At 45.8% G+C, this 19,464-nt stretch overlaps 2 protein-coding genes across 4 annotated transcripts in view; both read left to right on the top strand.

Moving 5' to 3' along the window:
- LOC114047064 (bactericidal permeability-increasing protein-like) overlaps positions 1-6,123 on the top strand; it is a 20,025-nt gene extending 13,902 nt beyond the window's left edge. For both annotated transcript variants that reach the window (XM_027867754.1, XM_027867755.1), the window contains exons 11-16: positions 587-754; positions 2,300-2,367; positions 2,594-2,636; positions 3,123-3,186; positions 3,791-3,867; positions 5,814-6,123. In XM_027867754.1, coding sequence (XP_027723555.1) covers positions 587-754; positions 2,300-2,367; positions 2,594-2,636; positions 3,123-3,186; positions 3,791-3,867; positions 5,814-5,855 — 462 coding nt within the window. In that variant the 3' untranslated portion in view covers positions 5,856-6,123. The remainder of the gene's footprint in view (positions 1-586; positions 755-2,299; positions 2,368-2,593; positions 2,637-3,122; positions 3,187-3,790; positions 3,868-5,813) is intronic.
- On the top strand, positions 5,341-19,464 carry LOC114047065. Of its 2 annotated transcripts, none has more exons than XM_027867756.1 (6): positions 5,341-5,375; positions 11,073-11,144; positions 12,676-12,772; positions 16,087-16,248; positions 17,677-17,808; positions 19,137-19,464. In XM_027867756.1, the coding sequence occupies exons 2-6, from the start codon at positions 11,133-11,135 to the stop codon at positions 19,271-19,273; spliced, it is 540 nt and encodes a 179-aa protein (XP_027723557.1). In that variant the 5' UTR covers positions 5,341-5,375; positions 11,073-11,132; the 3' UTR covers positions 19,274-19,464. The 2 variants fall into 2 exon arrangements, with proteins under 2 accessions (XP_027723557.1, XP_027723558.1); XM_027867757.1 differs by lacking the exon at positions 5,341-5,375 and adding an exon at positions 18,680-18,785 and having other exon boundaries at positions 10,256-11,144; positions 19,137-19,226.

Below are 19,464 nucleotides of genomic sequence, written 5' to 3'. Positions count from 1 at the left end.
CTCTGGAAAGTGCTTCCCTGAAGTCAGATCTCTAATTCCAACTATTAGATCTTCATGCCTTTGAATCATAGTATCACAGAATTGAGAGCTGGAAGGGACCCAAAGATCATTTAGTCTGACCCCTTCATTTTACAAATGAAGAAACTGAGGTCTAGAGAGGTGAAGTTACTTGCCCAAGGTCACACAGCCAGTAAGAAGCAGAGCTGAGATTGGAAGTGAGTTTAGAGCTTTCCCAACCAAGATGAGGCTAAGAGCAGCACATTGAGGGCCAAGTGTCCCCATGTGCACCCCAGGGGGTTCATTCTTTCCTCCTGGGCCAGGAGTGGGAAGTTTGGTGCCACCAAAGACAAACTTGGCCTATGAGGGCTGTCCATGTCCCACCCCTAACCCCCATCAATGACTTCCTATACTCTTCTGGACCTAGTCTAATTGCTCCCCCCTCAACTCCCATTCCCTATCCCCAACCCCAGACAGTGTAGAAGGGGAGGAAAGGGGTCACCACAACCTCCCTTTCTGCCAATCTCTCTAAATGTCAGTTTATTAACCTGCTTGTCTCCTCTCTTCCATCTCTGTACCCCACCTCCAGCTCCTGAAGAGATTCCCGGACACACCTATGGCCCTGCAGATCTTTGCTCGACTTCCCCCCTGGCTCCAGACTCAGCCAGGCACTTTGCAGCTTCTGTTGCCTGGGGCAGTGCAGGCTTTTATTCTGCCCAATGGAACCTCACCTGTACCGGTCTTCTTGTTGCATGTTGTGAGTGGGCAGCCCCATCCTCTCTGGGCATGATCTCCCTTTTACAAGATGACCCCAAGTATTGGTTTCACTCTCATCCTTAGCCTTAGGCAGGCTTTAGCTTACTCTCTCAGTAATGGTCCCTGCTTTTGGCTCATGGGTACCAAGGGCTAGGACTCCCTTAGCTCAAATAACATGTAGGCTTTGTAGCAACCTTGGAGGTCCAAGTCAGATTCCAAGCTCAGGACAGGGAACTGTCCTGTGCCCTAAGTCCTAGCTGCAGGAGGTCCAGGCCAGAGGACCAGACTCCCTTACCGAGTATCATCTTTTGCTGGTGAAAAGTGACAGGTCCGTGGAAGGCTCTGCACACACGGGAGCTCAGCAAAGACCATCCAATTTAGTTCCACTGATATTTTCTGAGTCCCCACAGTGTGCCTAGCCCAGATGTTTATTGACTTAACAAACATTTATTGGCTGAGGTTGGAATGGGGGTCTGAATATAGAAATAGAAAGGACCTCATACCTTAGAACATTAGAACTCAGTTTGGCTTATTCAACCATAAAATGTCAGTGATAACAAAGGCCTTAGAACATCTAACAAAGTGTGAGAACTAGAAGGGTTTTAGAGAACATTTAGCCCAATCATCTCATTTTACAGATGAAAAAACTGAGGTCCAGAGGGGGAAGTGACATATAGCTTTCACAATTTTATTGGATCATAGACCAGAGGGTGAGCTACAAGGGTCCTTGGAAGTCATCTGGTCAAATGCCTTCATTTTACAGATAAGAAAAGTGAGGCCCAGGGAGGTTTAAGTGACACATGGTCATACACAGGTAGTTAGTAACAAGACAGGATTTGAATCCTGAGGCAGTGCTCTTTCCAGTGTATCATACTGCTTCCCTATATCTCTGTCCAGGGCATTTTCCACAGCACAGATTAATTGGATCAACAGGATTCACACACAGGAAATGAGGCAAGAACAAGACAGGATAGGGAGGAGACATAGATTACAAGGTTCAGGCCATAAGAGCTGCAGGGACTCTGGGAAGAGAGGCTTCCTTAGGCCTTGAGTGGTCTTCCTTCCTGGAGGAGGTGGAATGGTAGTCTGGGCCTGAAGGCTAGCGGAGGCAGAGAGGAGGAGGAGGCAGGGAGTTCCACATGGGGTGAGAAGAATGTTTGGAAGGGAATGAGAAGACAGGTCTAGCTGTAACTGAGGTGTCTCCTATCCTGCTCACCGTCACTGCCTCAGGGCCAGCCCTCCACTCCTAGGTTGGGCTGAATCCCTAGAGTGGAGGTTAAGAACCTGCGATGTATGAACTTTAAAAAAAAAAAAGATAGCTGTATTTCAAAACATCGATCCTATGTATTTTATTTTAAGCATCTAGCTTCACCAGACTGTCAAAGGGGTCCAATGGCCAAAAAAAAGGTTACAAAGCCTTGCCCTAGAGGAACTCCATTTCCACTGAGTTCACATCCCTATGGAGCCCACTTGGCTGGTGTGGAAGGGGCAGGGGCTGGGGATGCTTGGGGAGGGGCCAGGTTTTGAACTAGGCTCTCCTTGACAGGATATTGAAGCCTCAGCCCAGGTCTTTATTTCTGGAAAGAATATTGGGGCCTCTCTGAAACTGACTAAGTGAGTCCTCTCCTCTTCCCCCATCTCTAGGTGCTGCCCCTGTTCCTCAAGGGGGTGATTCTGGATTTTGGGGGGAGGGTGGGAGAAAAGAATAGGTTGGTTTGGGGTTGGGAAGCAGAGGGTGTCTGCCCTACCCCCTTGCCCTCTTGCCTCCCCTCAAGGGGCCCTAGCAACCCTTCAAGCCTAGGATATAGGGCAGGTTCTTACCCATCCCCTCTTCCTACAGTGTCAGCCTGACTCTGGCTCATTCAGATGTGGGGCCCTTCCCGGTAAGTCCCTGTGTGTCTGAGTCGGGGAATCGGTATGAGAACCTATGGTTACTCCCCTTAATTTCTCAGGGTCCAGCAGTCACTCATACACTGTCCCATATCCCATCCTCTCTGGGCATTTTCTCCCTGGGCAAGTAGGGAAAGATTATGTTTCTGAAGTTTCCCCTACAGTCAGTCAAGGGAGGGAGCTGGGGCAGTGTCAGGCCTGATGTGCTAGGGGCAGGGGCATGGCAGGGCCTATAAGCCCCCACCTCTACCCCCTCCTTCCTCTCCTGCTTCTCTGCTTTCCCCTCTTTCTCCCTTCTTCCTCCTAGACTCCTAAGTCAGAGCTAGAAGGGCCCTCAGAATTAGACTGTTTAACCTGGAAGGGACCACTGCCAAGCCCAGCCCATTGCTGGGCTTCCATTCTACCCTCTATCCTTCCCTACTTCATCTCATCCCATCCTTTAGTCCCTCTCCTGTGGATTCTCCCATCTCCATCCCCAGGTTGACAGAATAGAAACTCTGCTGTATGTCGCCCTGAAGGCAGCCATACTGCCTAGGATCAACCGTGAGTTTTCACCACCCCTAACCACTCCCCTCTTCCAGGAAAATGTTAATAAATAATAATAAAAAATAATATCAAAACACATCTGGAATTCCTTCCTTGGAGACAGCAAGGCAAGGGACTGGAATAAATCCTCACATCTGTCCTCACCCTCACAATCCTGGGAGGGAGGCCAGTAAGAGTTCAGCATCAATCTCATTTTACAGATGAGGTGTAAAGAGAAGTGACTTGCTCATGTCACTTGGTGGCTCAGTGGCTGAGCTGGGATTCTTGCCCAGGTCACTTGTCTTGCAGGAGCCTCCAGGGAGCAAGGGTGGAGGGAGATTAGGGATAGAGGGATGGAGAATCACTGAAGAAATTAAGCAAAGGAAGAGAGAGGATGAAATCTAGATGGGGAAAGAGACCCTGAATATACCTGACCAGCGGTGCAGCTCTCTCAGTACACAGAGCTGTATCCTCATGCCAGGGGAAGCCCCCTGAGAAGCAACTGGGGCTAGGGGCTCCATGGGTAGATGACAGAACTCAGGTAGAACTTATTTGGGTTTAGTGGGTGCCAGGCTCTGGGTTGGGGATAGAGAAGTGAACTCAGCTTATAGCCTTCCCCCAGGAAAACTCAAGGAAGGCTTGCCTCTTCCCACTCTGCCCAAGACCAGCCTTCAAGATACAGCCATCAACATCCAAGAGGTGGGTGTAGTCTTAATCTCTTTAGAGGAACCCAGTTCCTGTAAAACAGGGATTAGCAACCTGCTCCCAGAGTATTATTGCCTGGTCATCTCCTTCCTCCCCTGCCATTAGGTTTTCAGCAGTGTTCCTCCATCCCCTTGCCCCATCTCCCCTCCCCCGTCAGTCTTCAGCGTATGATGCACTGTATAGTAAAGAACCAATCCCTTTACTTGCTGCCTCCCATCCTTGCCTAGCCCCTTCTGTTTTGGAGTAAGTTTCTTGTCTTTTCTGGGCTTCCTTTTCCCCATCTGGAAAATCAGAAGGTTGTGTTCACATCCCTAAGAACACTTCAGCTTCTGGCACCCTGTGCCCTCTATTCTTAATTTCCCCTCAATGCTATTTTCAGGTCTCTCCAGTTCTGACGATGCTCCGTGTTCCCCATGGAAAGGTCCCTTCCAGTCATAACATTCTCTGTTTGATTCAAAGGTTCCCTCCTAGCTTTGACATGCTACCAGCCTGGAGTACAATGTTCATTTCTCTCTCACACATTCTGGATCTCCCACCCAGAAAGAACAGAGAACCAAGAGTGGGACCTCCAGGAACAAGAGTTCTATTCTTGCCATCAGGCCGTAGGGAGACCTTGATAAATAAGCAGCTCTGTTAGTGGGATAGACTGCCACAACAAGTAGGCAGTTCTTGCTATGGGAAATTTCCAAGTGGTTGCTAGGTGACCCATCCCTTCCCCCTGTCCTTGCCAAGGCGAGCTGTAGAGAGCCAGCACTGGGAGAGAGGGTGGAGGCTACAACTCCCTGAGGGCCCTCTCTGGTTCTGGTAGTAACCACCAAGGAAAGTGCTGTTCCCTTCAATGACCACAGGGTAGCGCTGTGACCACCCTATTGAGAGAGCTGGGAGAGTCCTCAGACACCATCTCATTCAATCCTTTGATTTTACAGAAGAAGAAATTGAGGCACTGTGAGGTTAGGTCATTTGCCTAAGGCCACACCAGTATTGATCCAATCTCCTTATTTTATAAAGGAGGAAACTGAGGCCCGAAGAGGGGAGGTAGCTTCCCTAATATTTCATGTTGTTGTTCAGTCATTTCAGTTGTGTCTGGCTCTTCCTGACCCCATTTGGGGTTTTCTTGGCAAAGATACTGGAGTGGTTTGCCATTTCCTTCTCCAGTTCATTTTACAGAAGAGGAAACTGAGGCAAAGAGAGTTGAGTGACTTGCCCAAGGTCACCCCGCTAGTAACTGAGGTCTGATTTGAATTTAGGTCCAGGGCAGCTAGGTGACACAGTAGATACAGCGCTGGAGCTGGAATCAGGAGGACCTGAGTTCAAATGTGACCTCAGACACTGACTAGCTATATGACCTTGGTCATATCCTTTAATTCTGTTTGCCTCAGTTTCCTCAATTGTGAAATGAGCTGGAGAAGGAAATGGCAAATCACTCCAATATCTTTTTTTTGTTGTTTTTTGTTTTTTGTTAGGCAATGAGGTTAAGTGACTTGCCCAGGGTTACACAGCTAGTAAGTGTCAAGTGTCTGATGCCGGATTTGAACTTGAACTTAGCTCCTCCTGACTCCAGGGCCGGTGCTCTATCCACTGTGCCACCTAGCTGCCCCCCATACCAGTATCTTTGCCAAGAAAACACCAAAACAAAGTCTCAGAGAGCTGGATATGCTGAAAGGACAGCAAGAATTTTCTGACTCCAGACCTGGTGCTGTATCTATCTCACCCCGTACCTACCCAATACCTCATAGGGATTCAAACTCAGGTCTTCTGACTCTAAATCTGATCCTCTTCCAGGGTGCCATCCACTCAACTCTTTCAATATAACTTAGCTTGGGACCTGTGTGTCCTTCAGAAAGGCCCTTGGTGAATCTGGAAGCACTTAAAACTTAGGAGAGTGTGGCTAGAGAGCTCCCTTCTTCATTTCACTGACTGAAGGACTTTTGTTTCTTTAGGGATTTTTGGTCATTGCCACCAATGTCCAGTATGGAGCCTGAACCAAGGCTGCTGCCTGCTCTGGAAGACCCATCCCCAAATGGCCCCTGCCTGCGCTTGGTCTTTGTCCACCTTCAGCTGTGCCTGGCCCCCTCCCTCTTTCGTAGGGTGTCTGATTCCTACAGAAGCCAGCTTTCAGGGCTGGAGGTAGGAGAGGTTGTGGGGGCCTCAGGCTCTACTCCAGGCCTCTTCTTATTCAGAGTTCATGGCCTCAATTATCTATCAGCTGCTGCTCTTTGGGAATAAACATCTCATGCTATTCTCCTTGAACTCTTAATTTAAACTCTTTTTAAAAAAAAATTTTTTTTAAGCAATTGGGGTTAAGTGACTTACCCAGGGTCACACAGCTAGTAAGCTTTGAACTCAGGTCCTCCTGACTTTCAGGGCCAGTGCTCTATCCACTGTGCCACTTAGCTGCCCCTTTAATTTAAACTCTTAAGGGACCACTATGATACAAGGAGCCTTGCAGGCGGGTGCCTGGAAGAAGATAATCTGGAATGCCCATGGCCCTCTGAGCCTGAAGAGGTCCATACTTGGACAGCAACTATCAGTCAGTTGATCTGTCACCATGTGTATATATTAAGCATCTATGGAGTGCCTAGCTCTACATTAAGTCATATGAAGGATATGAAAAAGTGTTAAGACCCAGTTCAGATGCCATCTCCACCATGAAACCTTCCTTGATTATCCTAATCCAAAGTGATACCTCTCCATAGTCCTTTGTCCTCCTCCTAAGCACAATTGGTCTCCTAAACCCCAATTACCTCGCAAAAAAAAAGAAAGAGAACGAAGGACAACAACCAACCCATCTTCCATAGGCAACTGGGTAGAGCAGTGAATAGAATGATGGACCTAGAGTCAGGAAATTGTTATTAAGTGGTTTTTCAGTCACATCTGACTCTCTCTGTGACCGATTTGGGGATTTCTTGGCAAAGATACTGGAGTGGTTTGCTATTTCCTTTTCCAGCTCATTTTACAGATGAGGAAACTGAGGCGAACAGGGTGAAGTGACTTGGTCAGAGTCACACAGCTAGTAAATGTCTAGGGCTGGATTTGAACTCATGAAGATGAGTTTTCCTGATTCCAAGCCCCGTGTTTTATCCACTATGCCACCTAGCATCCAGAGTTAGAAAGATGAGTTCAAATCCTGCCTCAGATAACCTCTTTCAAGTAAGTTTTCTCATCAGTGAAGTAGGGATAATAATAGGGTTGCTATGAGGATAAAATGAGATATTATTTGTAAAACACCTTACAAACCTTAAAGTGTCATACAAATACTAGCTATTATTATTATTATCTCCTTTGTGTAGGTGCACTCTAGAAATCTATCCTAGGTCCCCCTCTCTCACTACAATAATTCTCTTGGTGATTTCATCAACAACTTTCACAGGTTCAATTATCACCTCTATGCAAATGACTTTCACATCTTTAAAATACATCTTAGCTACATCCTCTTACAGAAGACCTTTCCTGATCTCTTCATAACAGATATTTGCACATAATCCCTTGACTGGAAGCTTTGTGAGAGTTGGGACTGGGTCTTATTCTTCTCTAGACTTACCTCAACAGCCATAACTGGAGTTTAAATAGCACTTTAACACTTGCAAAATACTTTATATATTATCTCATTCAAACCTCAAAACAACCCAGTGAGGTAAGTGTCATTATCATCCCCATTTTAGAGATGTGGAAACTGAGATTGAGAAGGGTTAAGTAATTTACCCAGAGTCAAATAGCTAGGAAGTGTCTGAGACAAAATTTGAACCCAAGTTTGTCCCAGTGCTAAATCTCACACGCCACTGTACCACTGCTGCTTCCTCTCATGTGCTCAGGCCTCTACTCAGAAACCTTGGGGGAGGTAACGCAATTAAAGAATTATTAAGTTCTAGGCACTGTGTTCTCTGTGGGAAAAATGAAGATTGAAAAAAAAACCTAATCTTTGCCCTTTGGGAACTTACATTCTAATAGTAAAATAAGTGTTCTGTATCCTTAAATGTTCTATATACATAACTGCTGAGTACCTGGGCAGACAGTAGACGTCAATCGACACTTCAAAGATCTGTGGTTTTATTGGGGTGAGTGACCCTCTCCACTCCTAACTACACATAGTCTCAGTGAGTTGTTGTAGCTGAAAAAAATTCATTACGTGGGGCAGGTAGGTGGTGTAGTGGATAGAGCACCAGCCCTGAAGTCAGGAGGACCTGAGTTCAAATCCGGCCTCAGTCCAAACACTTGACACTAGCTGTGTGACCCTGGGCAAGTCACTTAACCCCAACTGCCTAAAAAAAAAAAAAAAAAAAGGGAAAAAAATTCATTACCCAATAGCCAACAAAATGTTGAGCTTTTCTGAACTTAGTGTGGTCCTTGAACGACATGTGTATAGACTGCCCTGGCTTGCAAGTTAAAAATCTTTTGAGCTTGATAGGACCTGACCTGGCTTGTGCTTGACTGACATGTTCTTTAGGAACCCAGGACCTTATGGTAAAAAAGTGACTAAAATATTCATATACTTTGATCCAGAGATCTCAATGCTAGGCACATAACCTAAGGAGGTCAGAGGCAGAAAGAAAAGTCTCATATACAACAAAATATTCATTCAACAAAAACAAAAAGCATCTATTAAATGTATTGTTAAGTGCTTATTATGCACTGTGCTAAATGCAGGCAATATAAATATAAGCAAGAAGAAAAACAGTCCCTACCCTCAAGGAGTTTACATTCTAATAGAGGAAAATACACAGAAAAGGAAGTTGAAAAGGGGGCTAGGCAGGAAGAGAGAAGCTACCTGCAGGGACATGATGGAGAAAATCCAGAGAGTTGGAAGTGGAGCCAGAGAGGAATGAAGATATGAATGGCTTGTGCACCTTTCTCAAAATAGAGGTTTGGGAAGAACCAACCAATCAGAGGAAGAGTATGTAGCAAAGAAGTAAACTTCTAGCATGAGCACTTTTTGTGGTAGTAAAGAATTAGAAATAAAGTAGATGCCCATTTATTGGAGAATGGCTTAATCAAATGTCAGAAATGAAGAGAGTATAACTGCATTGTAAGAAATAATGGATATGAAGAATTCAGAGAGGCATGGGAAGATTTATATGAACTGATGCAAAGTGAAGTAAGCAGAACCAGGAAAACAATATACACAAAGACTACAAATGATGTAAACAGAAAGAATAACAAAACAAAAACAAATTATGAGCTCCTTGGGTAGGGATTGTCTTTTGCCTTTCTTTGTATCCCCAGCACTTAGCGCAATAGCTGGTACATAGTAGGCACTTAATAAGTGTTTATTGACTGACTATTGGCTGAAATTAAATGTTGTGACATTATAATGACTAACTGTGTTGCCAAGAACACATATAAGAAGGTACCTACCCCTCTTCTTTATAGAGGTAAAGACTGTGGATATGGAATATTTGACTTTTTGATTAGTTGATTAGTTTGTTGATTAGTTTTGCTGGATTTACCCTTGCCCCCCCCCCTTTTTGTTCCTTACTGGGAGAGATGGTCCTCTGGGAGGCAAAAGGAAGATTGATATACTGGTAAATATAGGTGATATAAAAAAAAGATAAAAAATATATTTAAAAAAAGAATTCAAGGCTACTTCCACTTGTAGGGGAGCACTGAAGGATAATTTCAGTAGAGGGGTCAGCATAGATTGGTTAAATGAATGTGAATAAATAGCATGAGACACTCATAAATTTGAAATAGGGAACAGGCAGAATGAAATTACCAATGTTATGATGCATTCAACTGGATTGGTGGAAAGTTCTCCTGTCTAGGAGGCAGGATCCCTGAGTTCGGATGTCAGTTCTTCTTCTTCTTTGGTTTTGTTTTGTTTAAATTTTGAATAATATTTTATTTCCCCCCAATTACATGGAAAGACAATTTTTAACATTCTTTTTTTAAAAATTTTGAGTTCCAAATTTTCTCCCTCCCTCACCTTCCCACTCCCCAACACAGTAAACAATTTGATATAGGTTGTACATGTTTAATCATACAAAACATATTACCATATTAATCATGTTGTGAAAGAAGATACAGACCCCCCCCCCAAAAAAAAACAACAGACACACACACACATGCACAAACCCAGAGTGAAAAATAGTATGCTTTGATCTGCATTCAGATTCCATTAGTTCTTTCTTTGGAGGTGGATAGCATTTTCCAGATAGTATTTTCCATCATGAGCGTTTTGGAATTGTCTTGGATCATTATATTGCCTAGAAGAGCTAAGTCATTCATAGTTAATTATCACACAATGTTGTTGTCACTGTGTAAAATGTTCTCCTGGTTCTGCTCACTTCACTTTGCATCAGTTCATGTAAGTCTTTTCAGGTTTTTCTGAAATCAGCCTGCTTATCATTTCTTACAGCACAATAGTATTCCATCACAATCATATACCACAACTTGTTTAGCAATTCCCAACTGATGGGCATCTGATGCCAGTTCTATCAACAGCTAACTGTGTTCTTGGGCAAACTACCTCTCCTCACTAGACCTCTAGACTTTCACCAAATGAGGGGTTAGACTAGATGATCTCTAAGGTCACTTCCACCTCTAGCCTCCTAAGTTCTAAGACTGAGTTATTCTATCTTTGACATTCTATGCGTAAGGCCTCTTCCTACTCTAACATTCTATGCTCTAAAGCCCCTTCCTGCTCTAACGATCCATGATCTAAGGCTCCTTTCATCTGACATTCTATGACCTAAGGCCCCTTCCAATGCTAATATTCCATTATCTAAGGCCCCTTCCATCTCACATTCCATGTCCTAAGGCCCTTCCCAACATTAACATTCTATGTTCAAGGTCCCTTTTCTATTTTAATATTCTGTGTTCTGTGATCCTTTCTAGTTCTGAAATTCCGTAAGGTCTGCTATAGCTTTATCCCAGATCCTCAAGGGCCTTGGCTCATCCCCTCCTCAACCTCTATGCTTAGTATATTGGGGAATGGGGGTGGAGAAGTGCTTACAAGCTAGGAAGAGTGGGTAGGAAATGTGCCTGACCCCTACTCCTGCTTCTGAACATCCCTACAGATCTCTGTCACTCGCACAGCCCCTGCCCCAGGCTCATTCCCACGTGGGGGAGGGATGGGAAGCTGCTGTGTGGAGTCCTGGGACTTGTCCCTGACACAAAGGAGTGGGAGGATGGGGTGGAGGGGAGAGAGGGAGGGATTGAGGGAGAAGAGGTTGGGCTCTAGCTCTTGTTCTACCCGACTCTAGGAGCAGCCGTTCTCCACCTCGATCTCTCCCTGGGCTAGTAAGCTGAGTCGTCCTGCCCTAATGTCAAAAGCGGTGAGTTCAGAGCCCAACTATGCCCAACTTGGGGGGTGGGGAGAAAGGGGAAAGGAGGTAGAAAGGGAGACCAGTCATCTAATCCCAGGATGGAAAGAGGTTTTGGGGTGGTGGGAATTATGGGTTTCTTTTCTCCAACTAAAGGTGGCTAACCTTTCAGTTTCTAGATGTTAAGAACTGTTCCTAGCACCTAGACATGGGGATCCTCTCCCAGTCCCTGGATATAAGTCTTGTTGTCCACAGATGTGGGGCACCTCACCTAGACCCCCCAGAAGTCATAGATATGGTAGCTCCTCCTGACAACCCCAAGTATAGGGAGCCCTTTTTATCCCTTTTGAGAAGCCGTATGGGATGAGGAGAATCTGAAGATGGTTTGGGTTTTGCCAAGCCTGAGAGCTTCTCTCAGGGCACCAGGATGCGCCGGCGGGCGTGCGTGCATGCGTGCGTGTGTGTGTGTGTGTGTGTGTGTGTATATGCTGTGAAAAGAAGACCTGTTAGCCCAATAAATGTGCCCCCTCTTCCTAGGTTGCATTAAGCACGTAAGCTGACAATTACTAAGCACCTGCAGGACCAGAGACAGAACAGACACGGAGAGCTTGCTGGTGGGGGAGGGGTCACAAGCAATACCGGGTCTGGGAGTTGGGCAGCCAGGCTCAGGCCAGCACCTCCCATACTCAAAACATATTCCAGATGCAAGTCAGATTCCTAGAATATTAGAGATAGAGGGGCTTTTAGAGACTATCCAGTTTAATTCTCTCTTTTTAGAGGGAAGTATGCTGAGGCCCAGAGTGGGGAAAGGACTTGCCCAAGATCACACGAGTTAGTGGTATCAAGAGGCACAAAACCCAAGTCACTGAACATTCTGTCCCATATACTTTCCCATCACACATGGCTATCTCAACTACTCCCCCGGAGTCAGAACTCTACCTATTTCAAAGAGGGAAAACTGAGACCAAGAAAAAGAAACATATTTTAAGAACCAATCTATGGGGGCAGCTAGGTGGTACAGTGGATAGAGCACTGGCCCTGGAGTCAGGAGGACCTGAGTTCAAATCTGACCTCAGATACTTGACACTTACTAGCTGTGTGACCCTGGGTGAGTCACTTAACCCCATTGCCTAGCCAAAAAAAAAAAACAACAACAATCTATGGGGAACCTTGTGTCAAATTTAAGAAAGCCAGGGAAAATTTGGTGGGAGAGGGAATTAAATAGCTAAAGCTCTTGGGAGGACTCTGGGATGGGATGAGGGGCCTCTCCCCTACTAAGATTTCTTTGGCCAGCTGGGAGTAGAAGCAGAGAAAGGTGGTCTGTCCCCAGAAGGTATGGCTGGTGCATGGAGTGTCTGAGCTTCAGAATGGACTTTCATAAGTGGAGAGCTCTGCGTCTCCTTCCCTAGGTCACAGATGGAAGATCATTCCAATTGTGGGGAGGGGTGCCTCTTTTCAGGTGTGTATACATGGGAGGAAGCCCTGAAGTAGGTATTCCTAGGCCTGTGTCTCCTCCCTTATTCCCTATCCTTCCTTCCCACAGATGTTCTTTCTGCCCTACTCTCCCTGGTTCACCTTGGTGAGGAGAGGAGCTGTGGGGGTCCAAAGCATCCGGCACGCCCATGGCTCAGGAGATACTGGTAAGGTCCACACCAGCCATCCCAGAGATGGTACCCAGGGCCTTGGTCCCCAAAAGCTGACCTGGCGTGGGGGAGGGCAATGAAGATAAAGAGACAGATTTAAAGGAATAGATTGGGGGATAAAGTCTGGTAGGCTCTGTCTGGAGCCTTTCAGACCACATTCCCTCCCTCTGTCCCTTCCCTCCATTCCTTCTTCCCCCTTCCCATGGGGCCCCTAAGCCTGAAGAGTTCAGTTCTCATGGCCATGAAAGCAAGAACAAAAAGCCAAGTTCCTACAGGAAATGGACAGTGCTGTGCAGCTGGACTCCGGGAAGTGTCATTCTCAGATATCTTCATTTTATATGTGCCCAGATGTCTTGGTCACCGTCTTGGCCACAGGGCCACACCAAGTCCTTGGATCTGAGGTTCTGGGAATCTCAATCAGCCTGTCACCTGTTTCCGGCACTTAGTATAGTGCCTGGCACTTGACAAATAAATGTTTGTTGATTTGACTTGCCCAGGAGAGGGGCATCTTGGGTTGGCACAGCCCAGATGAGCTAAGGGGAGGTGGCTTTTTGATCACCTAGGGTGAACCAAGAAGATGGACCTGGAGTCCTTTTTTTCTGGGACTCAATGAGAGGGACGAGGTGCCCTTCTGGTTGTCATTCTCCACATCCATGGAGGAATAAGAGGAGGGGCTTGTGTGAAAGCAGGATGATCTTCAGTCAGACAGAAGTAAAAACATGCTGATTCTCAGAATTATTAGGACTGAGGAGGTCATAGAGCATTTCTCCCAAATTGAGGATAGAGATAGCAGCACTTTGTCCTGAAGGGTACAGGTTTTTCCTGCAGGCAGGGCTCTAGACCATACGAGCTCTCAAAGTTCCTTCCAGGGGCTGCTTAAGCATCCTTAGGAAACTTTCCTGGGGTGAGGAGCTGACATGTCCAGGGGACATCTCTGAGATCAACCAACAGGTAGGGCCAATTCTCTCCTAGTCTCAGAATCTCTTTTATTATACAGTGAATCAAGCAGAAGTTTATTAAGCACTTGTTATATGCCAGGTACTGTAAAAAGTAAAACACTTTTCCTCTTGAGGAGCTAACTTTCTAATGGGGGAAACAGCATGTACATACATAGGTACTTATAAAACAGATACATGGTATAAGTTTCAGGGGAGAGGCCCAAGCAGCTGAAGGGACCAGGAAAGGCCTCATGCAAAAAATAGCACTTGGGCTGAACCTTGAAGGAAACAAAAAAATTTCAAGGGGTCCAGGCATGGGAAACGCCTAGGGTAGAGGCTGAGAGACAAGAGATGGAGGGCTGTGGATGAGGTCCAGGAAAAAGGCCAGTTGATCTGGGCCACAGAGTATATGAAGGGGAGTAATAGGTAATAAAAAGCTGGTAAGTTAGGGGAGGGCTGGTTGGGAGGAGCTTAAAACGCCAAACAGAAAAGTTTAGAATCACAGAATATAGAACTTGGAAGGGATCAACAAGGTCATCTAATCCAGTTACATCATTGTACAAACAGGGCCCAGGGAAGTGATGTTTATCTAAGGTCACACTGCAAGTTAGTAACAGAACAGGCCTAGAGCCCAGAGAGCCTGATTCCTAGACATTTCTTCCATTCTTTCAAGAAATATTTGCTGAGCACTGACAGTGTCCCAGGTTCCATGGAAAATAATAATAGCAATAATAATAAAAATAATTTTAAAAGCTCTCTTTTCTACACTGCTTTCCAGTTTACAAAGGCCATTCCTCAATACCACCACCAGCACCACTAGTTTTGGGAGAGATGTTTGTACCAATTGTCCTTACTAGACCTTAGTAAATACACAATCCTAAAATTCTAAAAGGTAATTAAGTCTGGCTGACTAATTGATATCAACTGATAATCATGGGAGAGAGCTTTCCAACTATATCAAGAGCGAATGTCATTGAGAGGTTATTTGATGGAGAAGAAAGAAGACTGACTCTGATGTCAGGAGACCAAGGTCCAAGTTCTGGTTCAGATATTTACCAGCTGTGACACGGGGTATAACGCTTCATTTCTCTAGTCCCAGTCTGTTTTCTCATACGTAAAATAGGTATAATAATCTTTGCTCTACGTCCTTCTTAGAGTTGTTGGGAAGAACTTACTTTGCAAACTTTGTAGAGTGATACAGAAATGTGAATTATCAGTATTGTTATATGTGTGGCACAAAGTGTGAAGATGGGGGGGCAGCTAAGTAGCGCAGTGGATAGAACACCGGCCCTGTCAGAAGGACCTGAGTTCAAATCCGGCCTCAGACACTTAACACTTACAAGCTGTGTGACCCTGGGCAAATCACTTAACCCCATTGTCTAACCAAAAAAAAAAAAAACCAAAAACAACCTAACGCGTGAGGATAGTAGAAGGGAAAGGATTCCATAGACCTGCAGTTGTCAAGGAAGGCTTTTCGGATAGGAGAGTTGGGACATAAGGTAGGATTTATATGATTAATACGCAGAAACAGAATGCTGGAGATAGGGAACCAGGAGGGGAAGGATCACAGAATTCATAGCCTGGAACATAGAACACAGAATGTCAGAGCTGAAAAGGACCTTAGAACGTAGAATGTTACAGCTAGACAGGACAGAATGTCAAAGCTAAAAGGGACCTTAGAACATTCAACACCAGAACTGGTAGAAACTTTAGAACATATAGAACATCAAAGCCGAAAGGGGCCTTAGAATGTAAAGCAATGTTAGAGCTGGAAGGGGCCTTAAAGACTTTCCAGTCTAGACCGCTGACAGACAGTGTGGTTTAGTAGAAAGCACACTGGACAGTATCAGGCAAGATATGGTAAGAGAAGGTTCTGGTTTTCTTGAAACAGAAGCAAGATGTTTTAGAGTCTCTCAGAGTCTCAGTAGTTTCATCTGTATAATTGGGACAGTAAATATGTGCATCCTTTCCCTAACTCACAAGGCTGCTATGAGGAAGGCATTTTGTAAACCTCCAAGTGCTATAGAAATGCGGCTTACCATTCGTGCAAAGTGCTCCTCATTTTATGGATGAGGAAACTGATGCTAAGGGGGGTGGTCTGAGCCAGGATGAGAAGGGAGCAGTGGGTTGGGGGGCAAGAAGGAGGTGGGAAAGAGAGGGCAGGAGATGCAAGGGGTCAGATGATCATGGGCCTCTTCCCAGGGGGCCAGTGTTATGGATAGGGGGGGAGGAGAGCTCTGAGTCTTGTCGCCCCTAGAAGTAAGGCTCTGGGAGGAGATGCGGCTTCTGTAGAAGGGAAAGCTGGGGCAGGCTTCTCCTCCCCTCTGGGGCAGGCTCCTCCTCCCCTCTAGCTCAGCCTCCTTGTGGCCCTAGCCTGCAGCCAGAAGATGCCTCCGTACACGAACTACCATGCAGAGCGCAATTACCCCATGCCGGATGAGCCCTTCTGCAGTGAGCCAAGCCCCCAGCAGCGGGCGCTGAAGGAAAAGGAGAAAGGGCCGTGGCAGCAACTTACAGATGCTGAGAAAGTGGCCCGTAAGTTCTTGGCGGGATGGGAGGGTGGGATCTGCCTGGCAGGGGTGGGAGGCGAGTGAGAGAGGAACAGGGCTGAATGGGGTGGAGCTATTGGCCTAGAGCTGAATATGGTGATAGGCCTAGAAGCCTTAGTCTCCCATTTTGGTCAAGCTCGCCAATGGCATGGGAGAGTGTGAGTTGGCAGAAATTAGGAGGGGGCCTGGAAGAAGCTTTTCTCTGAATACATGAAGTTGGAGCTCATTTTGAGATAGAAGAGAAAACTTCATTCCCCTGTCGGGATGAAGGGAGTAGGAACAGTGGAGAGCAGTGTGGCAACGGACAGCACTAGGAGCCTTGTGCCAGGTGCCACACAAAGAACACTGAGTTAGAGGAGCTGGACTGGAATTCTGCATCAGCCACTTCATATCTGTGTAGACTTGGACAAGTCACTTTCCCTCCGTGGGCCTTAGATTCCTCCCAGAAAATAAGCATGGCGTGGGATGGATTCATGCTTTTTAAGGTCCCGTTCAGTTCTAAAATTTATGATCCTGCCTGTTCACAGAAATATTCCAGAATAATAGTTCTCATTTCTATGACACTCTAAGGTTTACAAAACATTTTCCTTACAACAACATGGTGGTAGGAAACCCAAGTATTATTTTACCCACACTACAAGGGAGGAAACTGAGGCCTAGAAGGGTCACATAGCTGCAAGTATCAAAGCTGAGCCTTCAGATTCAGGGTCAGCTGCCACTGTTCATTATAGAATCATAGACTTAGAACTGGGTGGGGCCTGAAAGGCCATCTAGTCCAACCCCCTCATTTTACAGATGAAGAAACTGAGGCCTAGAGAGGCAGTGACTTTCCCAAGGCCACATAAGCAATAAATAGTACTGCTGGGATTCAAACCTAGGTCCTCCTCTGACTCTAACTCCAATAATCTTTCTCCTGCACCTCTCTCATTCCAGAATGGCTACCTGGACCCAGCTCTCTGACTCTAAAGGTACAGAGATAATCCTTGCCATCAGAGAGGAGAAAGGGGAAGAGAGCTGGAAATTAGGACATGTACACTTAGAGCTGAATGAGAGGCTTTAGACAGCGACAGTTGTAGGAGTTGCAGGGAAGAATAGCTCCTCTTGGGCCTGGGTAGTCAGGGAAGGTTTCTCAGAGGAGGCAGGTTGTGAGCCCTTAAGGATGGGGAGGATTTAAAGGTAAAGAGGGAAGAGGTAGTACATCATGTTTGAGGGACTGAGAAAATTGGTAAAGCAGAAGACAGGCAGAGATACTTACCTGCCTTAGGGGGATCCCCCTGGATAACTCAGAGAAGAGGGGAATGGAAGGAGCCATGGTGGAGGCTCCCTGACCTCCACTGCCTTGGCCATGGGTTAGAGGAATGGCCCTCAGGGATATGCAGAACCCTGAGGACCACCTTTACCCCTTTGGTCCCAGTTTATCGCATGCAGTTCCATCAGACCTTTGCAGAGATGAACCGACCATCCAATGAATGGAAGACGGTGTTGGGAGGAGTCTTCTTTTTCTTTGGTTTCACTGGAATCCTGATATGCTGGCAGCGGCTATATGGTGAGTGGCTGGTTAGACAGGGACACAGTGTGGTGAATGACAGTTTTTACTTTCCCACCACCTACCTAGGCCCCCACAATTTCTGGGACCTTCTTTCAGGCCAGCAAGGCATGGCTATGGGGAGGTTTTAGTCAATTTGTCTGAAGCCACAGATTAAGATAGATGGAGTTGGGAGAGGGGTGTTTTTGAAAATAGGGACTTATCCTTAGACGTTAGAAGTATTTTACAAGGGCCTCAACCCATTCCATTCCCCTTGCCCAGAAAGCAGTTTAATACCCAGGGTTTAGAGGTGGATGGACAAGTCATTGGTTCATAGTATTGATGGAAGAGTTTTTAGAACATAGAATGTCAAAGCTGGACTTTAGGAAGGAAGGGAATAAGCATTTATTAAATGCCTACTGTGTCAGGCAGCCACTATGCTAAGTGCTAAACAAATATTATTTCATGTGATCTGCACAACAACTCTGAAAGTTAGTCACTATTATTATCCCATTTTACAGTAGAGGAAACCGAGTCAGAGGTTAAATGGTCACACGGTTAAGTGCCTGAGGCTGAATTTGAACGCAGATCTTCCTGACTCCAGGCCCTGCACTCTATCCACTGTGCCACCTAAATGCCAAATTTTCAAGTATAAGGATTCTTTTTCAATGTCCAAAAATATCATGCATCCCCACATGACAGCAATTCCATTAAATCCATTGACTGAGAAAATACATGATAAAAAATCATAATATAAAGATGAATAAAAATCAGTAGTAGTTTAAATGAATTTGTATTTTGTTAAATACAATGTCAATTACAGACATTTGGAAAATAATTGTTCGAAATATTCAGCCTACAGAAAGCACGTTCGTTATTTGTGTATTTGCAGGCTTCCTGCAGTTAACTCCAATTACCACCAACGATCGGGAACCACTGCCTTTGAACATAGAATCCCCACACTGGATAGAACCTTATAACACAGAATATTAGAGCTAGTAGGTGTCATAGTGGTAGAGTCAGGAGTAGAACCCAGGTTTCTGAACTCCCAGCCCACTGCTCTTTTCTTCTCATGGTAATAAGAGGGAAAGAAAAATATTCTGGGAACACATGTGACTGGCCAAGGGGCTGAAGAGGAAAGGGAAGGCAAATATAGGGAAGCTCCCCCTCCCCATCTTTCTCCTAACCCCATTTGAAGTTGAGCCTGAAGCTCTCTTGGAGAACTCCTAGGTCATTTCCCATCTCAGTCAACACCATGAATATGGTCTTGGCCCTAGGGTGGCTGAGACAGGAGAATCAGGTAAGGATGGTCCCTGAGCCACAGTACCAACCACTCCTCCCCTTTGCAGTATTTCCGGAGAAGCCCATCACATTGTCTGAGGACTGGAAGTCCAAACAGCTGCAGCGGGTATTGGACATGAAGGGAAACCCAATTCTAGGCTTGGCTTCCCAGTGGGACTACAGTCGGAATGACTGGAAGAAGTGACTCCACAGCCTGAACTTTCCTGGCTCAGCCTTTCCAAGTCAACAGGCCTGTCCCCACCAACCCCATCCTTGGGCTAGCTCCCACTGGATGCTTCAGTCTCTATTCCTTTCACTCCTTTTCCCTCCCCTTCTTTTCCTCCATCTGCATCTCTTCCTGAACCCTTTCTCCCTCAATAAATATCAAACCTGGTA

This window comes from Vombatus ursinus, unplaced genomic scaffold, assembly GCF_900497805.2.
Source record: "Vombatus ursinus unplaced genomic scaffold, bare-nosed wombat genome assembly UNPS02014786.1, whole genome shotgun sequence".
NCBI lineage: Eukaryota > Metazoa > Chordata > Mammalia > Diprotodontia > Vombatidae > Vombatus > Vombatus ursinus.
This window is presented reverse-complemented; position numbering and strand designations above follow the sequence as displayed.

What these genes read in the sequence shown, in the direction of transcription:
- LOC114047065 (XM_027867756.1), top strand. An exon ending in CCATGGCTCAGGAGATACTG is followed by an intron (nt 12,773 to 16,086) that starts GTAAGGTCCACA and finishes TTGTGGCCCTAG; the next exon opens with CCTGCAGCCAGAAGATGCCT. An exon ending in AGATGCTGAGAAAGTGGCCC is followed by an intron (nt 16,249 to 17,676) that starts GTAAGTTCTTGG and finishes CTTTGGTCCCAG; the next exon opens with TTTATCGCATGCAGTTCCAT.